The sequence below is a fragment of the Porites lutea genome, chromosome 14, assembly GCF_958299795.1.
Source record: "Porites lutea chromosome 14, jaPorLute2.1, whole genome shotgun sequence".
In the NCBI taxonomy this organism is placed as follows: Eukaryota; Metazoa; Cnidaria; class Anthozoa; order Scleractinia; family Poritidae; genus Porites; species Porites lutea.
Genome location: NC_133214.1, coordinates 20,383,833 through 20,411,724, shown reverse-complemented (window position 1 = coordinate 20,411,724; position 27,892 = coordinate 20,383,833). Strand labels below are relative to the sequence as shown.

The window sequence follows — 27,892 nt, the reverse complement described above, 5'->3', positions numbered from 1 at the left end:
TACAGCTTTTACAAAGATGAATGTTTAGCATTTTATTATTTTTATTATCATTTCATTTTATTTATTATAATTTTTTTAAATGTTACTAGATTACTGTGAGAAAAAAAAAATGAATCTCAATTTAAACCAACTTACAACGAAAATGAAGAAAAGATAAAATAATAAAAAAGATGATAATATTAATTTAATAGTTATAATTATAAAAATTCGCAATATATTGGTTACAAATGTGAACCAGCACATTGCAAAAACACTTTTATTTCCTTTTTATATACATAGGTGATTGATTCTCTACATTCGTTACAAACCCTTTGTTGGTTTTAATCTTATCTGACAGTACCACAAAGTGAAACTTTAAGACAAGCACACAAGTTAAAATAAGCATAGAACATTTTAATTAAGGCATTTTTATATTAATAGAAGTCGTCTCAGTGAGGTGAAGATCTTGTCACCTTTTAACTCAAATTGTGTTTTGGACAGATGTCTAATACAGGTCTGTGCTTTAATATACATGTAAAATTTGGTTTTGGCAGTACACGTTTTAAAATCGCAAAGCATACACGAATCGTACTGACGAAGAGCTAAAAAATCTCTCAAGTTGATGTGCTTTTATTCAATCAAAACGGAAAATGCCTGCTTACTTTTCACTCGCAGAGATGAAGGAAAATCCTCATTCAAATATCTGTATTCGATGATTGTCTATATCAGACACAACAATTCGGCCATTACTTAGAAAAGCTGCTGACAATGGCCCACAAAATTCTCCTAATTTGCAACCTTTCGAACCAAATTTACGGACGAAAGTTCCATTTATTTCGAAGACTTGTATTCTATCATTGTTGCGATCACAGACCAAGAGTTGCTTTAACTGATTCACTAACAGAAAACGTGGACTATTGAACTCCCCGTCCCCTTCTCCCTCCTTACCAAACTTGTATTGAAAATGCCCATTACTGTTAAATACTTTGATACAGTGTTCACCTGAGTCTGAAACTATGAAATAATCACCACACTGAACACAATGAACGGGTAAACAGAAAGAACCCTGCCCACCTATCTTCATTACAAATCTACCATCTGGGGTAAAGATCTTAATCAGTTTATTACCTGTATCAGCAACAATAACATTACCATTCCTATCTAAGGATAAACCCCAGGGATCAGTGAACTGTTTATCACGGCTTCCATGACTGCCGAATGAACCCAGGTACCTCCCCTCCCAACTGAGCATCTGTACTCTATGATTGCCCCAGTCTGCTACAAAAATATTTCTATTCTTGTCAATGGCTATTCCATAAGGGTGGGCGAACTCTCCTGCATTCTTACCTAGACGACCAAGCGATTTTAAGAAGGTACCATTGCGGTCAAACACTTGAATCCCGCTGTTGTCAGCTACTACTATCTCGTCCCTCTCACTCACTGCCACCCCTCGAGGATACTCAAGCTTTCCATCGCGTGACCCAAAAGATAAAACAGGTTTGACATGCAATGGTTTAACTAACACAGTAAAAGGACTACCAAGAATATGTTGCCTATTTACCTTAACTAATAATTTGAATGTCCCTCGATCTCTGGCAAAATAACTGATGTTATAGAGTCCATTATTGTTATCAACTAGTCGCACTTCCGTCACGCATTCTCGTTCTTGTTCGTCCTTGATCTCTACCGTTACACGGTCATCTTTATCATACCATTGCTTTCTCTCTGCGTTTCTTGTGATCAAATTGAATTGAACTTTATGTCCAGCAATTCCTTCTTTTAGTCCTTCGACCAAACATTCGCTTGGTTTTGTTTGGTAAGGTTCTTCCAAGAATCCAATCTCTTCCCCGTTCACAACGTCAAGCATTTTCTGATTTTCTACGAAAACAGAGGCTTGGAGACTACTGCGGTCATGAACAATGGGCTCGGTTTGATCAACACACTGAAAAATTGTCGGCAGTGACTTTTTGAGTTGAACAATTTCCGCTGTGGTACTTCGTTTTAACAGCTTATCAGCTTCATTCAGTGATGATTCAAGAACACTTATCTGGTGCTGAATCTCGCTCCTTTTTGCTGTCAAACTTTCAAGTGACTTCTTGGTCTGGTTTTCCACCGAAGTTATAATATTTTGCAGTTTTGCTTGAATTGATTTGATCAAGTTATCGGTAAACCTTTGGGCATCTCTCTTCACGATTTCGTTTTGTTGAATCATTTTAGCGTAATCTTCATCCAATTGAGTAACTTCCTTCATTTTTGCTTCTAATTTTTTCCTGTGCATTTCAATAACAGATTTTATCTCGAGCTTTTGAGTTTCAGCTTCCTCTTTGATTAATTTCAGTGCATGACCTCCGTGATCCAAAGCAAAGCAAGTTTGACAAAGTGTCGTTTCACATTCCTTGCAGTAGTATTTCAGCTCTTCTTCCTGATGATCTTGCCTTGAACAAAATACTGGCCGCTTTAATACATCCTCGTAGTCTTTGTCGTGAAAATCTTTGATAGCCAGCACGCGGTGTTCTCTATTTCTTCGCAAAATGTTGTGGGCGGCCACACATTGATCACAGTAAAAGATACAACACTGGAAACAGTACGAAACTTCCGACCTCTTCTTGTCGCAGTTTCCACATTTCACTTGAGTCTTCTTGCATTCTTTGATGGCAAGAACATCGATCAAGCCGTTCAAATAAAAACTGGTTGGAAGATCTTTTAGTTCACCGTTTGGAGGAACTCGGCTGAAGGTTTGGCATTTCGGGCATTTTATGGCTTCTCCGCCCCCGCACGTTTCGTACCATTGTTGAAGACACTTTAAGCAGAAACTGTGCAGACAGGAGAGATGTTTAGGATCTGTAAATATGTCAGAACATACTGAACAAGACACTTCTTCGCGAAGATTGTAAAATAGCGTTGTGAGATCCATTTCTTTTCAAAAGGAAGCGATAAGTGACCTTTGAAACCCTCTACACCAAACAGTGGGGTCTTGTGAGTTTCTATGTTTAGCTTTTCTCGGAATCAAGAGGTTTGCTAGCCAATCAGCGAGCGTTATTTTGAGAGACTTTTGTTTTGCGTCTTGATTTGAGATTACCAATTCAACAAACAAGGGAACAAATAGATTTTTCGGATAACAAGTTCGTATAGCCAGAACTTAAACTTAGAACGTAAAGCTTCACATATGAAGCCAGTGGGTTTGGCGTAAATAGAAGATGTGATTATGAAGGTCCAATCACACCAACTTAGGGCCTGTTTACATGGAGGTGGGGACCCCAGGTAGGTAAGGTGGGTAACCCGCCTGTCCATATAATCTGTCATTTTAATTTGATCACGTTTACATGATAGGTGGGATGACCCGCTGCATGTTACCTCACCTATCTGGGGTCCCCCACCTCCGTGTAAACAGGCCCTTAGTCAGTACATCTCAATCGAAACATGCAAAATCGGTTATCAAGATCCATATTGCCTTCAGAAACAATGAATGACCTTTGGAGCAGTGAAGCCTTACGCCTTTTTCAGCTATTCTTTGAATCAAAGGCCTATAGGAAGCCATTAAAACACTGTTGAAAGATTTGCATGCGTTCGTTTGCACGTTTCAATGCAAGCATAAATTGAAATACTCAAACTCTAAACTGATCACTAACGTGTAATGAGTGATCTTGTTTGCGTAAGTACAGTAGCGTGAAAACCACAGTCGTGAAAGATGCAAATCACTCAAATGCAGCAAGTGAGCATTTAAAACTACTGTCGATGAAACATCGGGTCCTTCTAACTAACGCCCCGTCCACACAATTCCGGGCAGGTGGAACGCTCCATTCTTAATTGAATTCGATAATATACAGGGTGCAAAGAAAATCATTTTTACAGCTTGCCATTCGGGCAAGCTGAAGCTAGCATTTACTAGCCCAGACATCATTTCAACTAGCCCCAAAAGCTTTTTGATGAGCAGAAATTATTTCACAATTCTTCTGTAATTCAAATTCAAGTTAAGAACAGAATTCACTAGCCTGATAGCAAAATCCACTAGCCCTAGGCTATCGGACACTACTTTCTTTGCACACTGATATATAGCCTGTTTCTTCTACACGACAAATTTGCAAATCCGGTGGCTCCGTCAGACGCTTGGAAGTGACGGGCGCAAGAAAGAACGGGGCGCGCGAGAGAGACACGCGAGGGGAGAGGGAACGTTATAACGGGGTCCTATTCCATAAATTTTGTTATAACTGAGGCGAAAAATGTAGTTCATTTTTGTGGGATTTTGTTGTTTATAAGAGCTTTTTGCTTATTTATCGGAAATATGTTATATAGGGGCTCGTTATGCGGGAGTTTCGTTTCACAGGGTTTCGTTATACCAGGATTTCGTAATATACTAATAGGGGTTCGTTAGACAAGAAATGGGTTATGCGGGGTTAGTTATACCGGGGATATCTTGTTATGTTAAGGGGCTCGTTGTACTGGGATTTCGTTATACCGGTATGTCGTTATATATAGGGGTACGTTATACTTGAGGATTGCACAGCAAATACTGCATGTCAAGGACTAAATAGAGGCCACGATGTAAGTTTTTATTTGAAGGTGTCTGATTTTCGAAGTCTTCCCGTTTATTTATTAGAAGCTCTTGTTGGTGAGTATCTTCGTGTAACGGAACTCTATTTATTCAAATCCAAAGAAATCAACTCACTAGGGAAAAAAAAGTAACATTTTTTTTTAGAAGGGCTTCTATTTGGTTACTATTTGCAAGGACACTTTAATGTGAAGTTGAACATATTGAACTAGTGTATTTTTGCGTAGACGGGAATTTGATTGGGATCGTTAGTCCAATCACACCAAACAGGACATTACATCTCTAAGAATGAAAATACGTTATAAGATCCCTATTGTTTTCGGAAACAATGAATGGCCCTGGCTTGGGGCACTCCACTCTTGTCTACTCTTGTTTATCTTTTTTTAGAATCAAAGGCTCGCGAACCAATTGGAGGGCTTCCATGCATCTGTTTATAAGACCTCCATGCAAATACAAAATGATGAATAATATTAAACAGTGACAAAGCCACAATAGCGTAAAAACCACAGCCATGTATGATGGAAATTAACTTATGCATTAATTGAGCATCAAAAACAATGTATGTTTCCTGTTAAGTCTGCTCTCTTCTATTACTTGAAATTTTGCTTAGATATTTTTGAGTATTGTATTTACTGTACATTACATTGTACAAAGATTGTTATAATTTTGCAATAGACGAGAATTAAGGCAACCAAGCCTATTTGCTTGATTACTAAGCTAATCGTGCTTGGAGATAAAGCTTTGCATCCCTTCCGTGCATTTTATTAAGAGATTTGAAAACTATTCTTTACCATAGAATCCCAAAAGTAACGGTCGCCACGAAAATAACGGCTCCCCGAAAGCAGCGTTAACTTTTTACCTTCCTATTGATTCCCGAAAGTAACGGCCTACCTGAAAGTAGCGGCCCTTCGAAAAAACACACACACACACACACACACATACACACACACTTAATTGTAGAAATGTCATGTGAAAATTAAAAGATACTTCTAGATTATAAATCAGAACGTAACATAACAAAACAATGCTTAAATAGAGCATGCGTTTTACTCACGGTTTTGAGAAGTAAAGCTGTTTCACGTTAGATTTGTGCCAAACAACACCAGCCTCCAATAGTAAACTATATGCGTACAACACGTCAATGGGAAATTTAAAATTCAATGTTTGGGACGCCAGTGGACTGTTTTTTCCCGACTTTTAAGGGCTCAAAACATGATTCGAGTTATCGAGGGTAAAATTATATAGAAATGATCTGAGGGGAAACAAAAACTACTTCGAGTTAGCGGCAGTTTCGAGTTAGCGAGGGTTCGAGTTACCGAGGATAACCTTACAGTAAATGTATGACGGAGATCCAGGGGAAATCGATTTTGGTTCGAGTTAGCGGGAGGTTCGAGTTAGCGAGGGTTCGAGTTACCGAGGGTAAACTTATAGTAAATGTATGACGGAGATCCAGGGGAAATCGATTTTGGTTCGAGTTAGCGCGAGGTTCGAGTTAGCGAGGGTTCGAGTTATCGGTGGAGTCAACTGTAGTTATACAGGGGCTCGTTATATCGTTTCATTGTATTGGAATTTCGCTACACAGGGGCTCGTTATACCAGATTTCGCTATATATTGTGGTTCGTTGCACTGGAATTTCGCTATATAGAGCTTCGTTTAACAGAAACCTTGTCTTATAGGGGTTCGTTGTACCCAGAATCGATTTGTTGCGCAATATTACCACTGTGTTGGATAAATTTTTTCTAGAAGGTCACATATAGTGAGTTTGGAAGCCTGTATTTCCTTCTGAATGTATTGACACTTACGTAAAGTGCTTCTTTTGTTTACCCTTCGGACCATTATACGTTTCTAGGAAACTGCCCACCTACCCCTCCCTTAACCCAACATTTTGCCCTAAGTGAAATGTAAGTGTTAATGTTGGCTTAGGGGAGGGGTAGCTGGGCAGTTTCCCAGAAACGTCCAACCTTTTCACTCCTAATAGTGTCCAAGGAAAATATTTAAAAAAACATTGAATTTCGTTTCGTAAAATCCTAACATAACATTGTTTTTACAAACAATAGTAACACAAAGTGGTTCAAAAGACGATAAGATTTCAGTTTAGGCTTTTGCTTCATGATTACAAAACTTTACTGCCATAAAAATTTTATCTAGGTTTGAAGTCTTTGTAGAAAACAAACAAAGATAATAACAGTTTCTTTTTAAAAAAATTATGAAACTGAAAGCAACATTGCCTGTAATCATCTGTTAGACAAATTTTCCATTATTGCACATGCAGATTATTTACCTCAGTTTAAACCAAAAGGTTTGAATGTCTCGGATAAAACTAGAAAAACATTGAATACAATAGCAAAAGTACACTTATTTACAAACTGAATAACCGAACTCTCCGGTATAACAAAAATGTTTATCGCTGATTAAAATATTCTTCAATTAAGTCACAAAATGGCTGAGATGCTCACATACTCGTCACGGAAAAGGACAATAGTTTTTCATGCAAATATTTGGATTCGGTGATTGTCTAATTCACTCACAACAATTTGACCATTACTTAAAACAGCCGACGAGAATGGCCGGGCAAGTTCCCCTGATTTGCTGCCTTTTAAACCGAATTTTTGTACGAACGTTCCATCTACTTTAAAAACTTGTATTCTATTATTTTTGCGATCACAGACCAACAGGTTCTTTGACTGAGTCACTGACAAAAACCATGGAAAATTAAACTCCCCGTCCCCCTCCCCCTGCTTACCAAACTTGTACTGAAAATGCCCCTCCCTGTTAAATACCTTGATACAATGTTCACGGTGGTCTGACACTATGAAATATTCACCACACTGAACACAGTGAACAGGATTACTCAAAGATCCCTGTCCACCTATCTTCATTACAAACCTACCATCCGGGGTAAAGATTTTAATCAGTTTGTTACCTGTATCAGCAACAATAACATTACAAGTACTATCTAACGATAAACCCCGAGGCTCAAGGAGATGACTGTCAAGGCTTCCTTTGCCGCCAAATGAACCCAGATGCCTCCCCTCCCTGCTAAAGATCTGTACTCTATGATTACCATACTCTGATACGAGAATATTCCTGTCCCTATCAATGGCTATTCCAAGAGGGTATTTGAACTCTCCAGCATTCACACCTTCGTGGCCAAAGGATCTTAAGAAAGTACCATTACTGTCAAACACTTGAACCCGATGGTTGTACTGATCAGCTACTACTATTTCGTCCTTATCATTTACTGCCACCCCCAAAGGACAGTTAAACATTCCCTCACCCGAGCCTTGCTGCCCAAAAGACAAAAGAGGCCGTACATAAAATGGTTTTACTATCACAGTGAAAGGACTTCCACGAATATGTACCCCGTTTACCTTAACTAAAAGTTTAATTGTCCCTTGAACTATGGGATAATAACTGACGTTATAGATTCCATCCTTGTTATCATCTATTCTTACTTCCGTCACGCATTCTTGTTCTTGTTCGTCTTTAATCTCTATCGTTACACGGTTCCGTTCGTCGTACAACTGCTTTTTCTCCGCGTTTCTTGTGATCAAATTGAATTGAGCTTTACGCCCCACTGTACCTTCTTTCAGTCCTTCACCTTCAGCCAGAGATTCGATTGGTTTTGTTCGATGAGCTTCTTCCAAGAATCCAATTTCTTCCATGTTGACAATATCGTGCATCTTCTGATTTTCTACAAAAATCAAAGCTTCTTGACTACTTGAGTCGTAAACAATAGGCTCGGTCTGATTACCACCCTGAAAAATTGTTGGCAGTGACTTTTTGAGTTGAACAATTTCCGTTGTGGTACTTCGTTTTAACAGCTTATCAGCTTCATTCAGTGATGATTCAAGAACACTTATCTGGTGCTGAATCTCGCTCCTTTTTGCTGTCAAACTTTCAAGTGACTTCTTGGTCTGGTTTTCCACCGAGGTTATAATATTTTGCAGTTTTGCTTGAATTGATTTGATCAAGTTATCGGCAAACCTTTGGGCATCTCTCTTCATGATTTCGTTTTGTTGGATAATTTTTGAGTAATCTTCATCCAGTCGAGTAACTTCCTTCATTTTTGCTTCTAATTTTTTCCTGTGCATTTCAATAACAGATTTTATCTCGAGCTTTTGACTTTCAGCCTCTTCTTTGATTAATTTCAGTGCATGACCTCCATGTTCCAAAGTGACGCAAGTCTGACAAAGTGCCGTTTCGCATTGTTTGCAGTAGTATTTCAGCTCTTCTTCCTGATGATCTTGCCTTGAACAAAATACTGGCCGCTTCAATACGTCCTCGAGGTCTTTATCTTGAAATTCTTTGATGGCCAGCACGCGGTGTTCCCTGTTTCTTCGCAAAATATTGTGGGCGGCCACACATTGATCACAGTAAAAGATACAACACTGGAAACAGTAAGAAACTTCCGATCTCTTCTTGTCGCAGTTTCCACATTTCACTTGAGTCTTCTTGCATTCTTTGATGGCAAGAACATCGATCAAGCCATTCAAATAAAAGCTGGTTGGAAGATCTCTTAGTTCACTGCTTGCAGGAACTCGGCTGAAGGTTTGGCATTTCGGGCATTTTATGGCTTCGCCGCCCCCGCACGTTTCGTACCATTGTTGAAGACACTTTGAGCAGAAACTGTGCAGACAGGAGAGATGTTTAGGATCTGTAAATATGTCAGAACACACTGAACAAGACACTTCTTCGCGAAGATTGTAAAATAGCGTTGTGAGATCCATTTCTGTTCAAAAGCAAGCGACTGATGACCTTTGAGACACTCCACACCAAACAGTGGGGTCATGTGACTTTCTATGTTTAGCTTTTCTCGGATTCAAGAAATGTGCTAACCAATCAACGAGCGCTGTTTTGAGAGACTTTTGTTTTGCGACTTGGTTTGAGATTCCCAGAAATGTTACTGGCTTAATACCAAATTTCGACTAACAAAACAAATACATTTTTCGGATAACAAGTTCGTATAGCCAGTGTGTTTTGGCGTAAATAGAAGATGTGATTAGCAAGGTCCCATCACACCAACTTAGTCAGTACATCTCAATCGAAGCATGCAAAATCGGTTATCAAGATCCATATTGCCTTCAGAAACAATGAATAACCTTTAGAGTAGTGAAGCGTTACGCGTAAATTAAAGGCTTAGGAAGCCATTAAAACACTGTTGAAAGACTTGCAGACCTTGCACGCGTTCGTTTGCACGTTTCAAGCACAAATTGAAAACTACAGCCGTGAATGATGCATATGCAGCGAGTGAGCATCAAAAACTACTGTCGATGAAAAATCGGGTCCTTCTAACTAACGCCCCGTCCACACGATTCCGGGCAGGTGGAACGCTCCATTCTTAATTGAATTCGATAATAAATAGCCTGTTTCTTCGCAAATCCGGTGGCTTCCTAGCCTGCGTAACAAACGCTTGGAAGTGACGGGCGCAAGACAGAACGGGGCGCGCGAGAGAGACACGCGAGGGGAGAGGGAACGTTATAACGGGGTCCTATTCCAAAAATTTTGTTATAACTGAGGCGGAAAATGTAGTTCATTTTTGTGGGATTTTGTTATATATAAAGGCTTTTTTTGCTTTTCTACCGGAAATTTGTTATATAGGGGTTCGTTATGCAGGAGTTTCGTTTCATAGGGTTTCGTTACACCAGGATTTCGTAATATAGGGGCTCGTTAGACAAGAAATGGGTTATACGGGGTTAGTTATACCGGGGATATCATGTTATGTTAAGGGACTCGTTGTACCGGGATTTCGTTGTACCGGTATGTCGTTATACATATGGGTGCGTCATACTTGAGGATTTCACAGCAAATGCTTCCAAGGGGACTAAATAGAGTGTTTTCACTCACGTGGCCAGCATTTATGCTAATTTATTGGAACAAAAGAAAGCGTTTGCATAAGAAAAGAGTTCAACTCCCCGAGGATTGGTTTGGGACATTGGGGCACCAATATGGCCGCCGTGACGTCATGTGAAAACAGTTTATAAAGGTCACGATATAAGCTTTATATCTTGAAGGTGTCTGATTTTCGAGTTCTTCCCGCTTATTTATTAGAAGCTCGTGAGGATCCTCATGTAACGGAGCTAGTATTCAAATCCAAAGAAATCAACTCACTAGGGCAACAAAAAAGTTAGATTTATTTTTAGAGGAGCTTCTATTTGGTTACTATTTTCTCCGTCGGAAATCTATCACCTGACATTTTTGCCATTATTTCCATTTCCTACGTATAATTGACAATAGTCATTAGAAAACCATATATCGTGTAGTAATAATGATGAAACTGGCGATCCCTGAAATCATAATTGGTGTACCAAGTGGCGAATAATTTCAGGCCAGTTTTATTGTCACATATGGTGTATAGGAATTAAAAGCGAGCCTGAAGTAGTTTCTAAGCACGTCCGAGTCAATGTGGCTTGGACCCAGTGATTTCCAATGTTCCTCGCTGTCTTTACTTTTAGTCTCTCTAAGTCGTTTAAAATGAACTTCCCTTGCCTGGGCAACCTATAAAAAGGAAGGTTTTTTCACCCTATGTATTAAAAAGCGGTAATCCAAGACAGTCTTCGATTCTGGATTCCTAGCCAGTGAGACTTTTGTTGTTTACCATTTATAAAAAAAGTCCGGAAATTTTGGTTGGGTCTTTTCGTTCGGTAAGAACGTTACTTGTCGTTTACCATTTGCCTAAAATTTCCGGACTGTCGCGCCGCGCTAAACTGGATTCTAGTTACAACAACTAGTACGAAACTCAAGAAACTTGTAAATGGTGAACGAATTTCCATTCGGAACGTCCCAACCGGGAAAACGGGACTACCTTTTCAGAGTTTCCGTTTGTCCCGGGAATTTTCCAGTGGGACGAACCAAAAAAACGTTTACCATTTACATCTCAACCGAAATTTCCTGGAACTTGTGGTAAATGGTAAACAACCTTGGATTCCGGATGCTAATCGTTAGCGGGATTCAGAATTCCTTGAGCTAAATTTTGGATCCAGGACGCAAAAGTTTCCTGGATTCCGAGATACGGATTAACTAACAGAGGGTATCAATAGGGTGGTAGCTTTGACCGGCGGCTGACGGTTAAACCCGACCTCTCGCTTGGCGTATCAGCGCTCAACCTTGTTCCCAGGGATCTCCCCTACTTAGGTGACGAGTAGGAGAGAAGCCTGAGGACAAAATCAACCAGCGCTCCACCTGAGCATCTTTAGGCGGCTCACTACGTTAGCATATATATACAATAACTGGCTTTTTTATACTCGCCTTTTCGCGTATTTTTGGCAGATCATCGAAGGTGAGGTTTATATTCTGTTTAGGTTTATTTCGTTTCTTTTCTTGTTTTACGTCGACGCTCGGCAGTTCCACTACAAATGGCTTAATCCGCTGGCTCACCCATCCGTTTTTCTTCAGTGGGGGTCTTGGGGATTCCCGCTTTCCTTGGTCTTGACGCGACATTAGTAACTGACCAGCGGGAGTGATGGAATGCTGAAAAAGATGATATTCCTGGTTTGTACTTGACGTCAGGGAGGCTAATAAAGGTGAGCAAGAACAAAAGCATCTCTCTCCGCTGGAAACTAGACTCGATTCTCATGCAAACGCTTCAAAAAAACTTTTTTTCATACTACCATCATGGCCACCTTATCACGTGCTTGCGAACCAAAAAAGGTAAAGGTAAAGAGTCCTTATCATCTACTGTGTCTAACAAACCTAAGGCTGACGGTGCGCTCATTCGGAAGTGGCCTATTGAATCCAATTCCAAAAGTCAAACGGATTAATTTACCGTATTTATTCGAATAAGCGCCCAGGGCGTTTAATCGAATAAATGCGGTAATATGGTTTCTTCGAACATCAATTGGTGTTATACGTAAAAGGAAAGCTATCGAGCGATACTTATTTTATAGTGCAGAGTTCATTAAAACTTAGCAGGGGATAAAACAAGTCTAAGGGCCGGTTCAAACGTCTCATTTCACATGTACATGTGCCGAACCTAATGCAAATGAGCGAGAACAATAGGTTCTCTGTACCATTAAATTCGGCACAAGCGAAATTCGAGGTTTGAGCCGAGCCTTAGTCAATGTCATTGGCAGAGGCAATGAGATTCTTTCGGCCAGTACCAAGGATAGCTCAGTTCTTAGTTACCAGACCCCCGCTAATTATGCATGACCACGTAAAATAAATATTAATATCCTATCCTTTCTTGTGGGCCTGTTTACTTCCCTGGTTTCCAATGTTTGAGAGTGTGAAAGTAATTCTAGTGCTACATTTCGAATTAATACGTATCTAAGTGAGATTCCAAGGTGCACCTTCACAAACTTACCCTATCTTGCATAGCAGGGTTCTTGCTTATCAGATCAGGATGAGATGAAGTTCTCTGCAGACTCAATCTCCCAAAATTGAGTCGAATTTTGCCACGAGTGTGAGACATTTCCGGGTTGTCAGGCCCGACTGGTCTAACCCGGCTTTTTGGGCGTTTTTTCCTTACTACCTACAATCGAAGTTTATAATCAATATTAGTTTGTCACCTAAAGAAAGTACAGAGATACAATACACTATATTCAAACTTCGAAATAATCTAATTTTAATTAACTGACCGGATTATTCATAGCCTGTGTAAAGGCGCAAAAAGGGGAAAGGGAGGGGGGAGGAGGGGAGAGGAGACAGGCAGTGGATGAGAGAAGGCGTCCATACAACTTATTCCAAAATGAAGGTAACATAAGTTTAATTTTATATTTAGCCCTCCATGGCTCAATATGCCGCTGCAGAATTCATGAGACTTTTACCTCGGGGAAGGAAAAGGGGTTTAATTCAAAAAGGGTTTTTCTGTCTTGTGTTGGACACTAGTATCTTCATTGCGTTGTCCCTATGAAACGTCACTTACAATATTTGCGCTCTTAGCGCTTGCTTTGGGTTTTGATTGGGTTGTCTACCTCTAATGTGATTGGCCAAAACTTGCCAGCCACATATCGCTTTAATGGGACAAATGCTTTTACAACAGTGAATTACATTGTGCGATATTCTACTTTGGATATTGTTATTCAAGACCTGGTAACAGGGCGTGGGAAATCGTCCTGGCCTCCGTGGGACATGCCCATGACCAGACCAAAACAGTAGAAAGGGACAGGATCAAGCCCGATTTACTTGCTGGGTGAGAATTTGAGAGGGTGGGTCGCAAAACGCCGGTTACTTCGCTTTTGCAGCCTCAATAGGCTCTTTGCATGACTTGATCACGTGATCAGATTTCGGTAAACACGAAAACAGTTCGCTTTTGAAAAACCAGTCACGCGTGCATGGATTTGTATGGAAAACAATGCAAACGTGACTGGATGGCAAAAGTTGTTTTTCTCATACAAATGCCTCTAACTTTCGGCGGCCGTTGCAATCGCTACTTTTGAGATATACGACTGAAAATTCTCAGGTTACCTATTTTTAATATGCTCTTCCAGCTTGTGCTAACAACATTTTTCAAAAGTGAACTGTTTTCGTGTCTACCAAAAGTTGATCACGTGATCAAGTCGTGCAAAGAGCCTATTTAAAGTGATTGGGTAAAGTACATGTAACTCATTGTATGTTCATTTTTGCATAATCCCCAGGGTATTAATTATCATTGCAAATCGAGTTTCCCATCTGCACAACAGACGCACCTTGCCAAAAACAATGCGCAGTGGCTCAGCATACGGGGACTTATTGTCATCAGCTGCGTGCCTGGCCTTCAGGCTCTCCATGTGCTTTCTTAGCTGGTTCTCTGTCAGGCCTATGAGGCGAGCCCCTGCTGCGTAGTGCCCAACCACATGAGGTGCCTGGATGCGCTTGTACTTTGTGTGATAAAAACTGAGAGGAAATAGAGGTTATTAATATGGATGCATGTGAGTGTTTATCATGCTCCTTGCCGAAAACAACGTGCAGTGGCTCAGCATATGGAGACTTAATGGGATTAACGCGATGGCGCGGGCAGATCTAAAACCGAGCCTGACCAATGGCAGAGGGGTAAATCAAACACCTGAATTAATTGCCTCCTACAGCTATAGCAGGGAGTTTACGCAACGACGACGGCGACGGCAACGAGAACGGCATAAAAGCAATGGGTTTAGACCAGCACAACAACAGCTTTGCACGTGCATCACACTCTTTTGTACTTTTCTCTGCCGTCGTTGCACAACTACAACGTGAAACTGCCTAATTTCAGGTTTTGTCGAGGACGGGAACAAAAGACAACTACTTTCTTTTTCTTTTCCTGAACTTTGATGCACTGAGTCCTAAATTAGAATTCAACTTCAAAAAAGTTTGCCGACATTTGACGAATTAAACGAGGTGGCATAAGCGCGATTAAGTTTGAGGCAGCGCAAATTCACTTTTTAAGTGACGTTTTCGTAGCCGTCGCCGTCATCGTTGCGTAAACTCCCTAGTTTCCAGGGGCGGATCTAGGGGGAGGGTGCAGGGGGTCCGCACCCCCCCCCCCCCCCCCCCTGAGATGACCTGCGGTTTTCTAATACAACTGGTATTCTGCCATTAAAAAAAAAAAAAACTATGTGGTTTATTGGTGTTGAAGTAGAGCAAGAGACGAGTGCACCCCCTCCTAAAAAAAATCCTGGATCCGCCCCTGGTTTCTTCCCCAAGCAGAGGAGACCCCTCGTTGCAAACGGTGCACCCCCCATAGCCCATATGCTTACCCTACTATCTCATTAATGGAATGAAGAGCAGATCTCTTCATGAACTGTGTCAGCGCATCAAACAGCAGATTTTCACGTTTTCTCTTTTCCTGTCCCGTGGCTGCCATTCAGAAAGATTGAAAGCAATGAAACGTTGATCAGAATGCGTAATAAGTGTTGTTTTCCTCTGAATATTAACGTTCTTTGTTGAAATCAATAAAAGTATTACTAAAAAAAATTAGAATTGCCTAGTTTTCAGGTTTTCCTGTGGTACTTTCTTTCATTCTGCACAAGGCGTGCTTCCAACTTATGATTCTCAAGTGTGGTTGATATCCTCTGAGTATTATGAAAGCTTCTTTCTTTCCTGTGGTACTGTCCGTTATGCTGTAAAAGATGCGGTTCTAATTCTCGGTACAATCCTAAAGTGTTACTATCAAATGAAAGCTAGTAAGCCATACTTTCCTACAGAGGTGTTAGAAGGTTATCATACCTTATAGTCTGTGTTGTCAATCCTGAGGTGTGGCTAATTAAAACAAATTTACTAAGTACTATGTACTTTCCTGTGGTTTTTATTGTACTGCAGTACAAGATGGTTCTGTAAGTATATTTTGGAGAAAAGGAAATTCGTTTTACCAGTTGTTTCAACTAGAGCCAAATGTCCAACGAATAAATACTTTCAGGAAAAATACGACTACTTTTGATAGGCTCACCAAATCCTTCTAAAAAGCGTTCGGTGTTGGTCATCAAGTTGAGAAACTCTTGAAAGTCAATTTCACCATTTCCTGTAAACAGTAAGTAGAGTAAAGTTAACTAAAGTACACACACCGTGAAAGTTAACGATTATAAATTAATGAAGAGGAATGTAGTTAGGATATCTTTTTCTGATGACTTCTAACAAAATTCCCAAGGTCCTTAGTTCTCCATGGGGAAATTTGATTTAACTGGTAAACTTTATCACAAGGACCGGCGAAACTGGTTCAATAAAGTTTGACTTCTTGTTCGATCTTAAACAATTAGTTTGATTTTATCCGTAAAATGAACGCTCTCCTTTTATTTAGGACCTTTAAAGTGAAGATCAGGTTATACAGCCCCCTCCCCCCCGACCAGGTTTTTGACGTCATAGGGACGTAAAATAAAATCTAAACAGATAGCAGCCTTAATGCTATCAAAAGCGTCTTATTCAGGTTTTGAACACTTCCATAGTACCTCCTTATCATTATCAGCATCACCACCGCCAATACCATCATCATCATCAACATCACCATCATCATCATCATCATCATCATCATCACTACCAAAGTTCCTTACCGTCCTTATCCATTGTCACCAACACTTCTGCTAAATCATCTGGTGACAGCTGAATGTCAACAGATTTCAGAGCCAAGTCCAATTCTTCTGCGTCGATCGTTCCTCCGCCATTGCTGTCGAAAAGGTCGAACACCTCCCTAAATGCTGGAAAGTAATGAAATAAAAGGCAGTATTTTATGCCAGAATAGTGCATGTATTGCTTGCTCGTATACATAAGTGTACAGTCTGGTTTCATCTATTGATCGGAGCTGATAACAATACTCAGTGTGAAAATGAAGATGAAAATGAAGAAATGATCGTCGCAGTGAACGCAATTTATGCAATTGCGTAAAGAAGCCTCAATACTCAGTGTATTGGCCATCGGAAAGCTTAAAGGGATTCCAAAGCTGCGTGACGCTTCATTCTTTCCTTCGTCCGTCCGTCCGTCTGTCCGTCCGTCCGTCCGTTTGTTCCTTCATTCGTTCATTGTTCGTTCATTGGTTCACTCGTTCACTCGTTCATTTGTTCATTTGTTTATTCGTTCATTCATTCATTCATTTTCACATATGGTCAACCTGCGCGCGCTAATATTTTTGCAACTGCCATTATTAAGGACTCTTTCATAAGATCGCTTAGCTTCTAAGCATTTGATGTTACCTGTGATCTGTTCATTTGTCAAATGAGCCAAAGATCTTTCTGAACCACTCTCCATATTATCTAACACCACCGAATCATCCGAAGGAACCACTCCAAAAACTTCTTCAACTGCCGATTGCGCCGTTGGGTCGGGACTTCCGTCTTCCTTTTTGCCAAGAGCAAACGCATTCCGCCGGCTCCGCTTCATATTGCTATACTGAGTGAAGTTATTTTGTAGGAGGTACCAAGGACATTTTCATTTTACACTTTGAATTATCATGATCCGTGTTCTTTACATTTAAAGAACCCGCACACTCACTAATTGGTTTGTCAGGTTTGTGACGTCATATATCTTCTAACAATAGACCAATTTGGAACGTAAAAAAATGGGGGAAGGGGAGCTCCCGGATCCCCTGCTAAATCCGCCCATATGTGTCATATGTGAAATCTATCCTTGCGGGCCTCTTAAATATCGATGTAAGGACTAACACCTCTTTCAGTCGCAGAGTTTTCTGACATTTTTGACAGGTTTATACGTCCCGAGAATTATATGTTCTAGAAATCCCAAACTCGTACAGACCCATACAAATTTCTACCTCTAGTCTTTTTTAAGATCAGCTCCTTGCTGCTAGAGTCAGGCGGTTTTTTTTGTTGTTCGTGGGAGTTCAGTTCACCGAGGATCATCGTTCATTATCGGAATTTTATCGTTTCGCCGACCGAAACTCATGAATAGTCAATAGATTTTCGGAGACCATGAAGTCGAGGCCATGATAAACACATGAACCAGACGACCGGCAAAGAAGGAAGGCGAGGGGACAAGATGTTTACCTCTAAAACAGCCGCTCTTCTTATGACTTTCCTGTTTGAAGTGGCCACATCTGTTTCAGGTAAACTTTCGTTTATGCATTTTTCACATCAGAGGCAAGTGAAAATTGTTCTGTGTAGTTCAATGCTCGAGAGTTATTTGATACCTTTCCAGACACATTCCATGTATGCAATTTGCTTTTCGTCTAGGTCTTGTTGATATTAAATATCTTGTGAAGATTTGCATTTTTAAATTTAATATGCTTGTTACTGCAAGTTGGGGTGAAAAAAGAAGAATACAGCACTTATGGTCAAATTTTTCTCTCTGAGAACTGCAGTCTATTTCGTTGTCGATTTATTGATTTCCCTCGACCAAAGCTTACACATGGACGAAGAAACTTGATTCGAATTTTGGCTTTTCGAGTTCATTTCTACAGTTGTTACAAGTTTTAACTTGCATTTTTTTCATGATCTTGCTGCTCGGTGTTGATTTCTCATCACTTAACCTTTTATGTTTTAACCGCTCTCTTGAAACATTTTGTGAACGTTAAGAGAAAGACTACCCTAATTTTCTCATGTCTGCGCAAGATCGCCCGTGTTTACGTATTGAGCACAGCTTCTTGTGAATTGCGAACATAGACGTTAGGCTTGCAGTCTCACACGGCTGCGTTTAAGATGCTTATTTGTGAAAGATTCTTTAAACATTCGTTGGAAATTTTCCGTTTTGAAGTTAGCAATTTACAGTTTCATGAAATAAATCAATATGTATAGGCCTATGTAAACATTAGAGCCGCGCATAAATCTGTTACCTTTCGACACCACGCGAAAAATATTCTTTGTTTTATTACTTTGCACATTGGCTGCGTCGCTTTTACGCAAAATTCTAACTACAGTCTATGAATTTATCGCCACCAGAGACAAGGTAATGTTGTTTATTTTAAACAATTGCTTGCGTGAGGTCGCCCATGTGTATTGAAATAAATTGTTAGCTGTTAGATTATTGTTATAAGTTGTCGGCACTGCTTTGGCCCGTATGAGGTTAAAGAATAAAAAAATTGATCCTTTAGTTTCCCTAGTTCCGTGGTTGTTTTGATTGAACTGTGGGAAACCGCAGAAGTCAAAGGAATAATATTCTGACTGTAAAATAAATATTGAACTGAATTTACCTGTGCTCACTCTCTGTTTGTGTTCTTCAATAGTAACTTTCTGGTACAGTGACTCAGATTCATTATTTCTCCACGTGGGTATAATTTTTCTTGAACTTTCCGTCATAAAACTACCGAAATGACTATAACTTTAATTGTGTGACCATTGCATAAAAGCAAATAACATTTTTCAATTTCACCCCCCGTTTCATATATGTTAAGACATTTAGAAACCAAAGAATTGGGAAATCATTGCTTGGGTTTCATTCTCTGAGGTGAAACGTTAGATATGTGGTTCACATTCAAAACTTGTTATTTACCTAACACTATTTTCTTTTTAGGAAAAATCATGATTGTAAGCTTATTATTTCTGAAAACTAAATTGGCAGAACAATATTAATTTTCAAGATTACAATACGTATTTGACAGCCTCTTCAACAGACTTTTCATGTGATGTAAATAGGAATTATCAATCATAGATTCAAAAGCAGAGATTTTAAGTTAACAGCAGCTAACAATATCATGTTGCTCATTTCTGTTTTTAAACAGTGTACTTGTTTTTGAATATAGATTTTGGTGCTTTACCAGCCTCCAGTTTGCACTTTATGATCAAGCTGTCAAAATGTCACACAACAATATTGGGTTTACGAATAAATAGAGTTAGTTTTTGTAGAATATTTTAGCTTTCACTTTCCCCCAAAAGTATAGTAATGCTTTTAAATCAAACAAAACTGGCTTTGTTTAGGAATATCAAATTTTTATAGGTGAGCCAAAGTCCAGGAAAAAGAATATATAAAGCAAATTTGTTATCCACAACAATTTTTAATGTATGCAAATGCTAACAACAATATATTCTCTATAACAGCAATATCACACATTATTTTCCTCAGGGAAGTAAGAGAACTGCTTTAAATACAGTTTAGTTACCTCTGTTCTGACTTTTGTTCAGGTTTCATGGTAAACTTTTTATTACAATATATTAACACATTCCTGTATTCCATAATCATGTTAGTGAGTTAATATATTAATTAAGTAAGCGAAAACATCTTTCTTGGTGTCATACATGTAGATTGTAATCATTACTGGTATAATTAGATTATACTATTTTCACAAAACCTTGATTTCTATTTTTTATATTTAATTTTAAATTTAAGATAAATTTAATGATAGATGACATGTTTGCAGTTGCCACAAATACAAAAACCTATGTTTTCTTTCGAGCTTGTTTTTGAGGTCTTGATTCTTTTACCAAAAGCACCCCAATTACAATCCACTTCCTCCGTAAGTTCGAAGTTTGAGTGCAGGCTCATTTTCGCGTACAGCAGCTGGTAATAAAGCCTATGTGCAGTGTACTTGTTTTTACTTTAACTTTGCTGGTGCTGGCTCCTTCCTACAATGGTTCACATATCCCTGACCCCAGGAAATTCTTTTTGTAGATGGGTGACTAAATTTTTACAAGACAAATAATTGCAATAGACTCTTCCACTATTTTTTTAACTTTTGACTGGGACCACTTAGTGAAAATCTGTCAGTGAGCTAAAAACCCTTTAAACCCCAACATCCACATACAAATTCTCCAAACTGATCTCTATATACTTCCTTAAAGAATGTGTTGAGAGAATTTCATAAAAGATCAAGGCACTTTCTCTTTGATGATCATTTTATTAATTCTCATAACCATCTCTTGACAATGTATGGATATTGTTAGGAGAAAATTGACGTTGGTCACCATGGGGACTCAAAGGGTTAAAAATAGGAAAGATGCCAAGTTTGTACAGGATTTGTCAAAAACTAACAAAGATGTTGCCCCACAAAACAGGGCTTCTGACAGGTTGTGGAAGAAAAAGTCAAATTTCGTGGGATTTTTAGGGACAAATTCGCGGAAAAATCGGCCGTTTTTGCGGGAGTTTTTGGGGCAAACTTCACCAAAAAGCAATCGGTAAAAACGCAAATTTCGCTAGAAATCAATCGGTTTTGCGCTGATCTGACCAGTGTTTGTAACATTTTCTAACAGAGGTCATCATTAATTAATTTTATTTTGCTCTTTTAACAACCATACGCTCCAGAAATGAACCAATGGCAAAGCCTTTAACATCATGGCTAGTGCCCAGTTTTTTGCAACATAATTTACGCCTGGTAGTTTCGGGATGTTTGCACATTTCAGTGATGAAGTTCTAAGATAAATTTGCAAGTTTACGGCAAGTAAATAGCCCCAATAGCTGAAATAAGTTTCAAATATGCTGTACAGACATGTATTTGATAAGATTTCTACCGGGGGGGTGGGGGGGGGGCAGTCATCCAGATCCTGAGATAAGGGGAGCTCAGTCTCCTCAAAAATGTTTTTTGGCCCTTTAGGCCTCAGTTTTTAAGGTGGGGGAGGGGGGCAGATCCCGCGGCCCCTCCCCTAGGTCCGCCATTGGGACTGGAGATGATTGCATTGACTTGTGGTTGAATCTTTTGAATGTCATTTTACAGGTCAGACAAATGTAACAGAGACACCGGTGCCTACCCCTCTAAGTATGGAGTGTGTTTGTAGTATTAGCTGTAGTGACTCACAGGGGAGATGTAAGGCAGGGTTTGGCTGCTTCTCTTCTCTTAAACCTGATGGCAAGAATGGCTATCTTGTGGAGAAAGGCTGCATTAAAAATGAAGTGCATCATAAGATGATCTGTGGGAAGTCAATAATTGTTTGTTGCGAGGTTAATCTGTGCAACTGGAATATAACACCTCCTTTTCCAACAGAGAAACCAAGTAAGTTTTAGAAGTCAGTCCTTGCTCATGATTCCCCTGTAAATGTAGTGCAAGTTTGCTCAGAAATTCTCATATGAAACATTCCTGTACATAAGAATGTTACCAGATTCTTGTTTTGTGGGTGTAAATGGTATCAATAAAATGACAAAATGACAAATTGACTGGTACAAATAATTTTTTAATGGTAATTACAAGATGATTCCATATTTCCTCTCTGTGTTCTGAATGATCGTAATGTATCTGTGTATATGTATGTTTGTTGTCCTCTTTGTTTATTTTGTAGTTTTGATTTTGTCAAAGAAAGGAAAATTGCTTTGCTGATATTAAGTTTCTGGTAAGAGCAAATAGGTTGTTTAAAACACAGTTTTCCACCAAAGATTTCGACCAACAATATACAGATATATTTCTGCCCTTTTTACACCTCGTCATTAACATTCATGACTTGTTCGTACAGTTACCTTCCTTCTACAGCAAGCAATCATGTGTACAATTCAAAGCCCTTCACGAAAATTATATTTTTCTTTCCAAACAGCAAATTCTTCACTTAGGAGATATACAAATCAAGCTCAAAGCCTGGAGTTCATTCTGTTAAGCATCTTTTCTCCTGTGGCGGTTCTTATAGTTTTGATACTAATTTTCTACTTGGCCTATAAACATCTTCAGAAGCGCCAGCTCAATCGGCACCAATACCCACACCTCAGGTACACACACCCTTCAGGAACAGGCCACAGAAGAGGGCCTCATTCAGCACTGAGGTGCTGGTCCTGTCGAAAGAAATCAGATTTTCAGCCGTTTGCCCAGCGCACTGCGGCGCAGGATTTGGACTTGATAGCAGTGATCGGCGAAGGGAGATATGGGAAGGTCTGGCGAGGTCTGTGGCATGGAGATGATGTTGCGGTGAAGTTGTTTTACCCAAGCCAAGTGGATTTGTTCAACAACGAAGTCAATGTCACCAATGTTGTGGGAAATCACCAGAATATTCTCAGACTCCAACATTCTCACAGTGCATTCTTGTGGCATAACGAGACGCACAGTTGCATTGTATTAGAGTATCATGCCAGTGGGTCGTTGTATGATTTTCTAAGCCGCAGAACTGTCAATGTACAGGAAATGTGCTCTTTAGCCTTCTCAGCTGCTCGTGGGCTGAGCCATTTGCACGGTGAAATATACCAAAAAGAGGAGACTTTCTCAATTGCGCATCGCGACATCAAATCCAAGAATATTTTGGTGAAGTCAAATCTTACTTGTGCCATTGGAGACTTAGGATTAGCAGTTGTTGACAAATGGAAGGATAAGATCGATCTGAAGGACAAGCGTAAAGGAACACTGCGTTATATGGCTCCTGAGTTACTTGATGATACAGTTATTAAATCATTTGAATCATACAAACGAGCTGATGTGTATGCATTTGGTCTTGTGTTGTGGGAGATTGTGAGGAGAACTTTCACAGAAGGTAAGGTAATTAATTAATTAATGTCTTTTTAATTAATAGATGTTTGATTTACCGAAAAGTTTTTTCTTTTGCTCTGGCGAAGACATATTACAAACAACTAATTCCAAAACTCAGAGTAAAAAAGATTAAAACAAAGGAGTTTAACCTGACTAAAATCACACCATCGAGCACCGCGTTAAGGAGGCCATTGCCATGAAACAAAGTGAACCCTGCTCACTAAATAGAGACGAGGGACTGGACCTCCCGGCCATTTACAGTCTTCTATTAGGAATACGTAGGCAACCCAATCGCCTTTTTTTACAACGCTGATGAAGTTCGTGGATTCGAACGAAATAGACACAGATATTTCTAGTAAAGATGTTAGATTATTTGGAGAAAGACTAGTAAGCAAAAATTCCATCAAGATTGGTGGAATTAGTAAACTAGCTGCCGAACTGGAGACCGATATTGAAAACTACCGAAGATACATGTATAGCTCAGCAAAGTGGTGAAATTTTTCTCGTTTGTCTTGTGGTGGTGGTCGGGGTAATAAGTTTCTTTTTCTTAGGGTACTGTAGTTTCCCCCTCTCCTCAAGGTTCCAGTTAGACCAAGGGGAATGGTAGACAAAGAGCCACTCTTTGGATTTGCAACCACAGGCATTCCAATCACTCATTTGTTATAATTGTATTTTTGTCGATCTCTCTTTTTTAAGGCAAGATACTGGAGCAGTACGCTGTACCATTTCATGACATGGTACCAGGAGAGCCAACTCTACAGGACATGAAGAAAGTTGTGGTTGAACAACAGAAGAGGCCATTTGTTCCCAACAGGTGGTCAGAGAATAGTGTAAGTGTCTCCTTTGACTTATAAGACAGTGGTTTTTGTTGATCTGAATAAAGTTTGCGGACCTCTCCGTAAAGTAATTTCCGATTAATTTCAAACGTGTAATTGGTCGAAAAATAGCTTTGGTAAAATTCACATATCCCAAGGGCTAGACTTGGGGGCGCTTTCCATTTAACCAAATCTTTCAAAAATTTGTAAACAGAGGTGGTAAATGGTACAGTAATTTCGCGGAAAAGTTTCCAGAAAAGTTTCCAGAAATTGTGAAGGCTGTTGAATATCCGAAATGCGAACCATCCAACCGAAAAATCTAGAAATTGCGGGAGCAAACTTAAATGGACAGAAATTTAAACCTCCGGGAAAAAAATTTCGAAAATTTTGGTACACCTCGCGAGGTTTTCCTCTTTTTTTTTTGGAAATTTTGGACGATTCTGTTCCATGCGCTACTGGAAGTTGCCAAAAATTCAAATCAGACGTTTTGGTTGAATGGAAAGCGCCCTGGGCGTTTTCTCCCTTTGTGTCATTATCCTATCTTGCAATATCTTGTTCATAATAGTTGCTTATTCCTGCAGGTCCTCGAGTCTATGGTCAAGTTAATGAAGGATTGCTGGAAGCAAAACGCACCCGCTCGGCTTTCGTCACTGAGAGTGAAAAAGAACTTGTCAAAGTTGATGGAGTTGGTCAAACCAGCTCCAACAAATACCGCTTTATCAGACGAATTCGCGTTTATATCAGACGTCAACATCCATATTCCGGAGAGCTACAGTGAAAACCACGAGAATACTGTCATAACCTAAACTTCACAGGGGAACAGTAACGCATGTGAACATTATTGAGGGATTGCAATCGTGACTTGATTACATGTCAGCCTTCTTTCCCGCATATTTAACTGTTGTTGTTTAAAGTCGGTTTCTGTTTTTACTCGCTCCAGGCTCCATTTCGTAGGTGCTGATCTTCATTACACATACATGTATGAAACTGCTTAAATTTTACACGTGACAGAATTGAAATTTTCATAATTATATTCAGTTCCAAATTTTGTTAAACTTTAAAGGATAGTCTTTGTTTTTTTTATAGGAAAATGCGCTTGGAGAGCTTAGCGCTTTTTCTCGGCGACAGAAGACGAGGAAAATAGTATTAGTTGATTTTTAAAGAATAAAGGCAGATAATGGGTTTTTCGAGTAGCCCCTTACAAGTCTTACGTGGGCAGTGAAGCTTCGGTAAGTGATTTCCTGCGTTCGTGCGTGCCTGCGCGCGCGTACTTTGCTTTTTGATGTCTGTTTTAATTAAGACCGAAAAATTCAATAATGATAGGAAAAAAAATAATAGGGAAATCGTGTAGATAAGTTTTATTTGTACAGCCGTCTCATGAAGGATAATTTACCTTTGAGTAGTATGTCGTATTGCTTGTTTAATTATCTGGTACATTCTAAGAAAAAAAAACTGATTACCCGTAAGACTAGTATTTGTAGGACTGGCGCTAGTTGTTCGAAAGGCGGATAGCGCTGTCCATTGGATAAATAACTATCCACTGGATAGCGCAATTGGTTTCCCTAATACTTATCCGATGGATAGCGATTTATCCGATGGATAGCGTTATCTATCTTTTGAACAACCGGGGCCTGCTCGATAAAACTAACTGCTTTTTTAAAGGCTTTGAAACTGATTGACTTATGTGTAAATCTAGTTACAGGGACGCAAGTAGTTATGTTTCCTTTTTCCGTAGAAAGCAAAATCTGCTAAATATTGAAAGCAAAAGCTCTTTGAGCTCTAAAATGGATAATAATAGCGCTTTTAGTGATTTGGATTGAAGTAATTTCCATTAAATGGGTCCTATTTTGTACCAAATAACGGTTGACTTAGTCCTGTGTGTTTTGATTCTCTCCTTGACTGCAGTGCCGGCCCTTAAGACTAGCCAGCCTGGAAAACAGTCGTCTGCTGGGGATAGCCTTAGCACCCAATGCTCCCGCTTCCCCGCCTCCCCGCTTTCCCACCCCCCCCCCCCCCATTCCCCCCTCCCCATGGGAAACAGTTGCTGCGTAAGCTCAAGACCAGGCTGGCGGATAATTTCCTGTAACAAAATTAGCCCAGTACCGAACTCCTACCCTGTTCTTTGTCCAAAGAACTTCTGTCGGTTCCTGCGTCGGCTTGCTCAGCTGCCTAAGAAGCGGACCATTTGACTTTTGAGCCAGGGTGGGGGTGGTAAGGATGATTTTGTTTGGGTAAGAATTTTTTCCCCAAACCTCTGGTGTTAGAATTTTTCGTTGGGAAACAACGGCATTTTTAGTCAGGTATTTCCTTACAAGTTTTTTCTACTCGAAACCAGTCAGTCTGCATAGTGAAGTTATCCCTACCCGGACCCCACCTCGAAAGTTTTGTCCGCTGAAAGGTGCAAGACTGGGCCGAGCGAGGGATTTTCAAAATGGCGACTTTGTACTGAGTTGTGGTGTGTCGCAGCTCTGCGGTAAAGAACTAAGGGAAAACGAAGATGTTGTTTCAAAAACATGTATAAATTAAAGACGCGGGACAGCAGACGTGAAGGTGAGTTATGTTTTTGTTACTCTGGTTTCATTTACTTGCTTGCTTGAAAAACAGAGAAGCTTATTCTGGCCGGCGCTCTGCTAGACTTTCACCCACAAGTCGACCTCTTTTATCGAGTATTTAAGTTGTAAAGATGTATCTTTTAATCTGTATTGTGGTGTAGAAGTTTGTCAGTAAGCTCAAAGCGATAGAACCATGCTTTGATGGGGTCGGGACCCAGCGAGCGAACAAGATCTAGACCGCGAGACTACGAAGGTTTTTATGCAAAGTCTACTGAGCACGCGGCTTGAAATACTCACATGCAAGCTTTAGTCTCGGATAATTCGAGGTACGAAAGGTGCAATGAAGTTCATGGTTTAGTAAAGAGTGAGAGTAGTAAAGTCCACGGAAGCCACTCAAAAATGTAAAGCGACTAGTTCTTTCCATTTTTGTCAGTTTAGTTCATTTGGCCATTCATCCATCCTTCCATTCGTATTTTTTTCTACGGTTATTTCCCCATTGATTTCCTTTGTGGGTTTCAAAGTTCAGTTCATTCCATTAGTCAGTGTATCTCTTTTATTTGTTTGTATTTGTTAATTTTTAAAAAAGTCTGTCAATTTACTTTGTGTGTTAATCCTTATGTTCACATGTTCTTGTTATAACACATGCAATCAACTTTACGACCTATAATTAAGGACTGTACCTCTTTAAGAATCAAAAAGCATAGCTCTTGCATGGGTAGCAAAAATCAGGGAAACTTAGATATTTGCAAGGAACTTGAATTCTACGATAACCAATGTTGTGGTCTCCATAGGACTTGGATTCTTTGCGGCTGTTAGTGAGATTTAAATCAGTCAGTAGCAGGAAATTGAGCAGCTGGAACCACTTTGCCTCTGTCATAGAAGCTGCAGAGAAAAATCCCCGGCTCTAGCCCTCTTATTAGTTATAGAAGGCTATGGCTCTCGCATGGTTCCAACAAGTATCCAGGAAACAGAAAACCGATATTTGCAAAGACCATTGAATTCAAAAATGATTTTGGGGGTGCTGGTACAGGTGTGCAGGATGGCGGGTGTACTTTTTGCAGCAAAGATCGCTTAGCGTAATGAGAAATTATCTCTTATAGCGTTGCATTTTAGTTCTCTAAAGTTTTTGGATTTCTCAGTCTCTGCTGTCATCTACTTTTCAGGCCCAATGTATTTGTAAGCCATGGAAAATGTTTTGTATTACAAGGACATCATCCTTGAAAGCCGAAGTTTGTGGGTGGAATGTATGCAGACAACTGAACAAAAAGCACTGTTTTTGATTTTTGTAAGTATG

At 39.7% G+C, this 27,892-nt stretch overlaps 4 protein-coding genes across 4 annotated transcripts; 1 reads left to right on the top strand and 3 right to left on the bottom strand.

The window, feature by feature from the left end:
* Positions 1-254: 254 nt before the first annotated feature.
* Positions 255-2,917, bottom strand: LOC140924443 (E3 ubiquitin-protein ligase TRIM45-like). The gene has a single exon (XM_073374475.1). It carries the CDS (start codon positions 2,891-2,893, stop codon positions 671-673), a length of 2,223 nt encoding a protein of 740 aa, XP_073230576.1. The 5' UTR covers positions 2,894-2,917; the 3' UTR covers positions 255-670.
* A 3,889-nt stretch (positions 2,918-6,806) lies between these two features.
* Positions 6,807-9,323, bottom strand: LOC140924402 (E3 ubiquitin-protein ligase TRIM45-like). The gene has a single exon (XM_073374436.1). It carries the CDS (start codon positions 9,256-9,258, stop codon positions 7,015-7,017), a length of 2,244 nt encoding a protein of 747 aa, XP_073230537.1. The 5' UTR covers positions 9,259-9,323; the 3' UTR covers positions 6,807-7,014.
* Positions 9,324-10,779: 1,456 nt separating this feature from the next.
* LOC140925122 (uncharacterized) lies at positions 10,780-17,304 on the bottom strand. Its single transcript, XM_073375079.1, has 8 exons — positions 17,104-17,304; positions 16,468-16,611; positions 15,870-15,941; positions 15,181-15,280; positions 14,155-14,341; positions 12,831-12,998; positions 11,777-11,998; positions 10,780-11,026 (listed from the first exon to the last, which is right to left on the bottom strand). Exons 1-8 carry the CDS (start codon positions 17,288-17,290, stop codon positions 10,853-10,855), a joined length of 1,254 nt encoding a protein of 417 aa, XP_073231180.1. The 5' UTR covers positions 17,291-17,304; the 3' UTR covers positions 10,780-10,852.
* A 549-nt stretch (positions 17,305-17,853) lies between these two features.
* On the top strand, positions 17,854-25,917 carry LOC140924602 (activin receptor type-1-like). Its single transcript, XM_073374623.1, has 5 exons — positions 17,854-17,969; positions 21,507-21,782; positions 22,315-23,235; positions 23,928-24,061; positions 24,628-25,917. The coding sequence occupies exons 1-5, from the start codon at positions 17,861-17,863 to the stop codon at positions 24,850-24,852; spliced, it is 1,665 nt and encodes a 554-aa protein (XP_073230724.1). The 5' UTR covers positions 17,854-17,860; the 3' UTR covers positions 24,853-25,917.
* Positions 25,918-27,892: the final 1,975 nt, after the last annotated feature.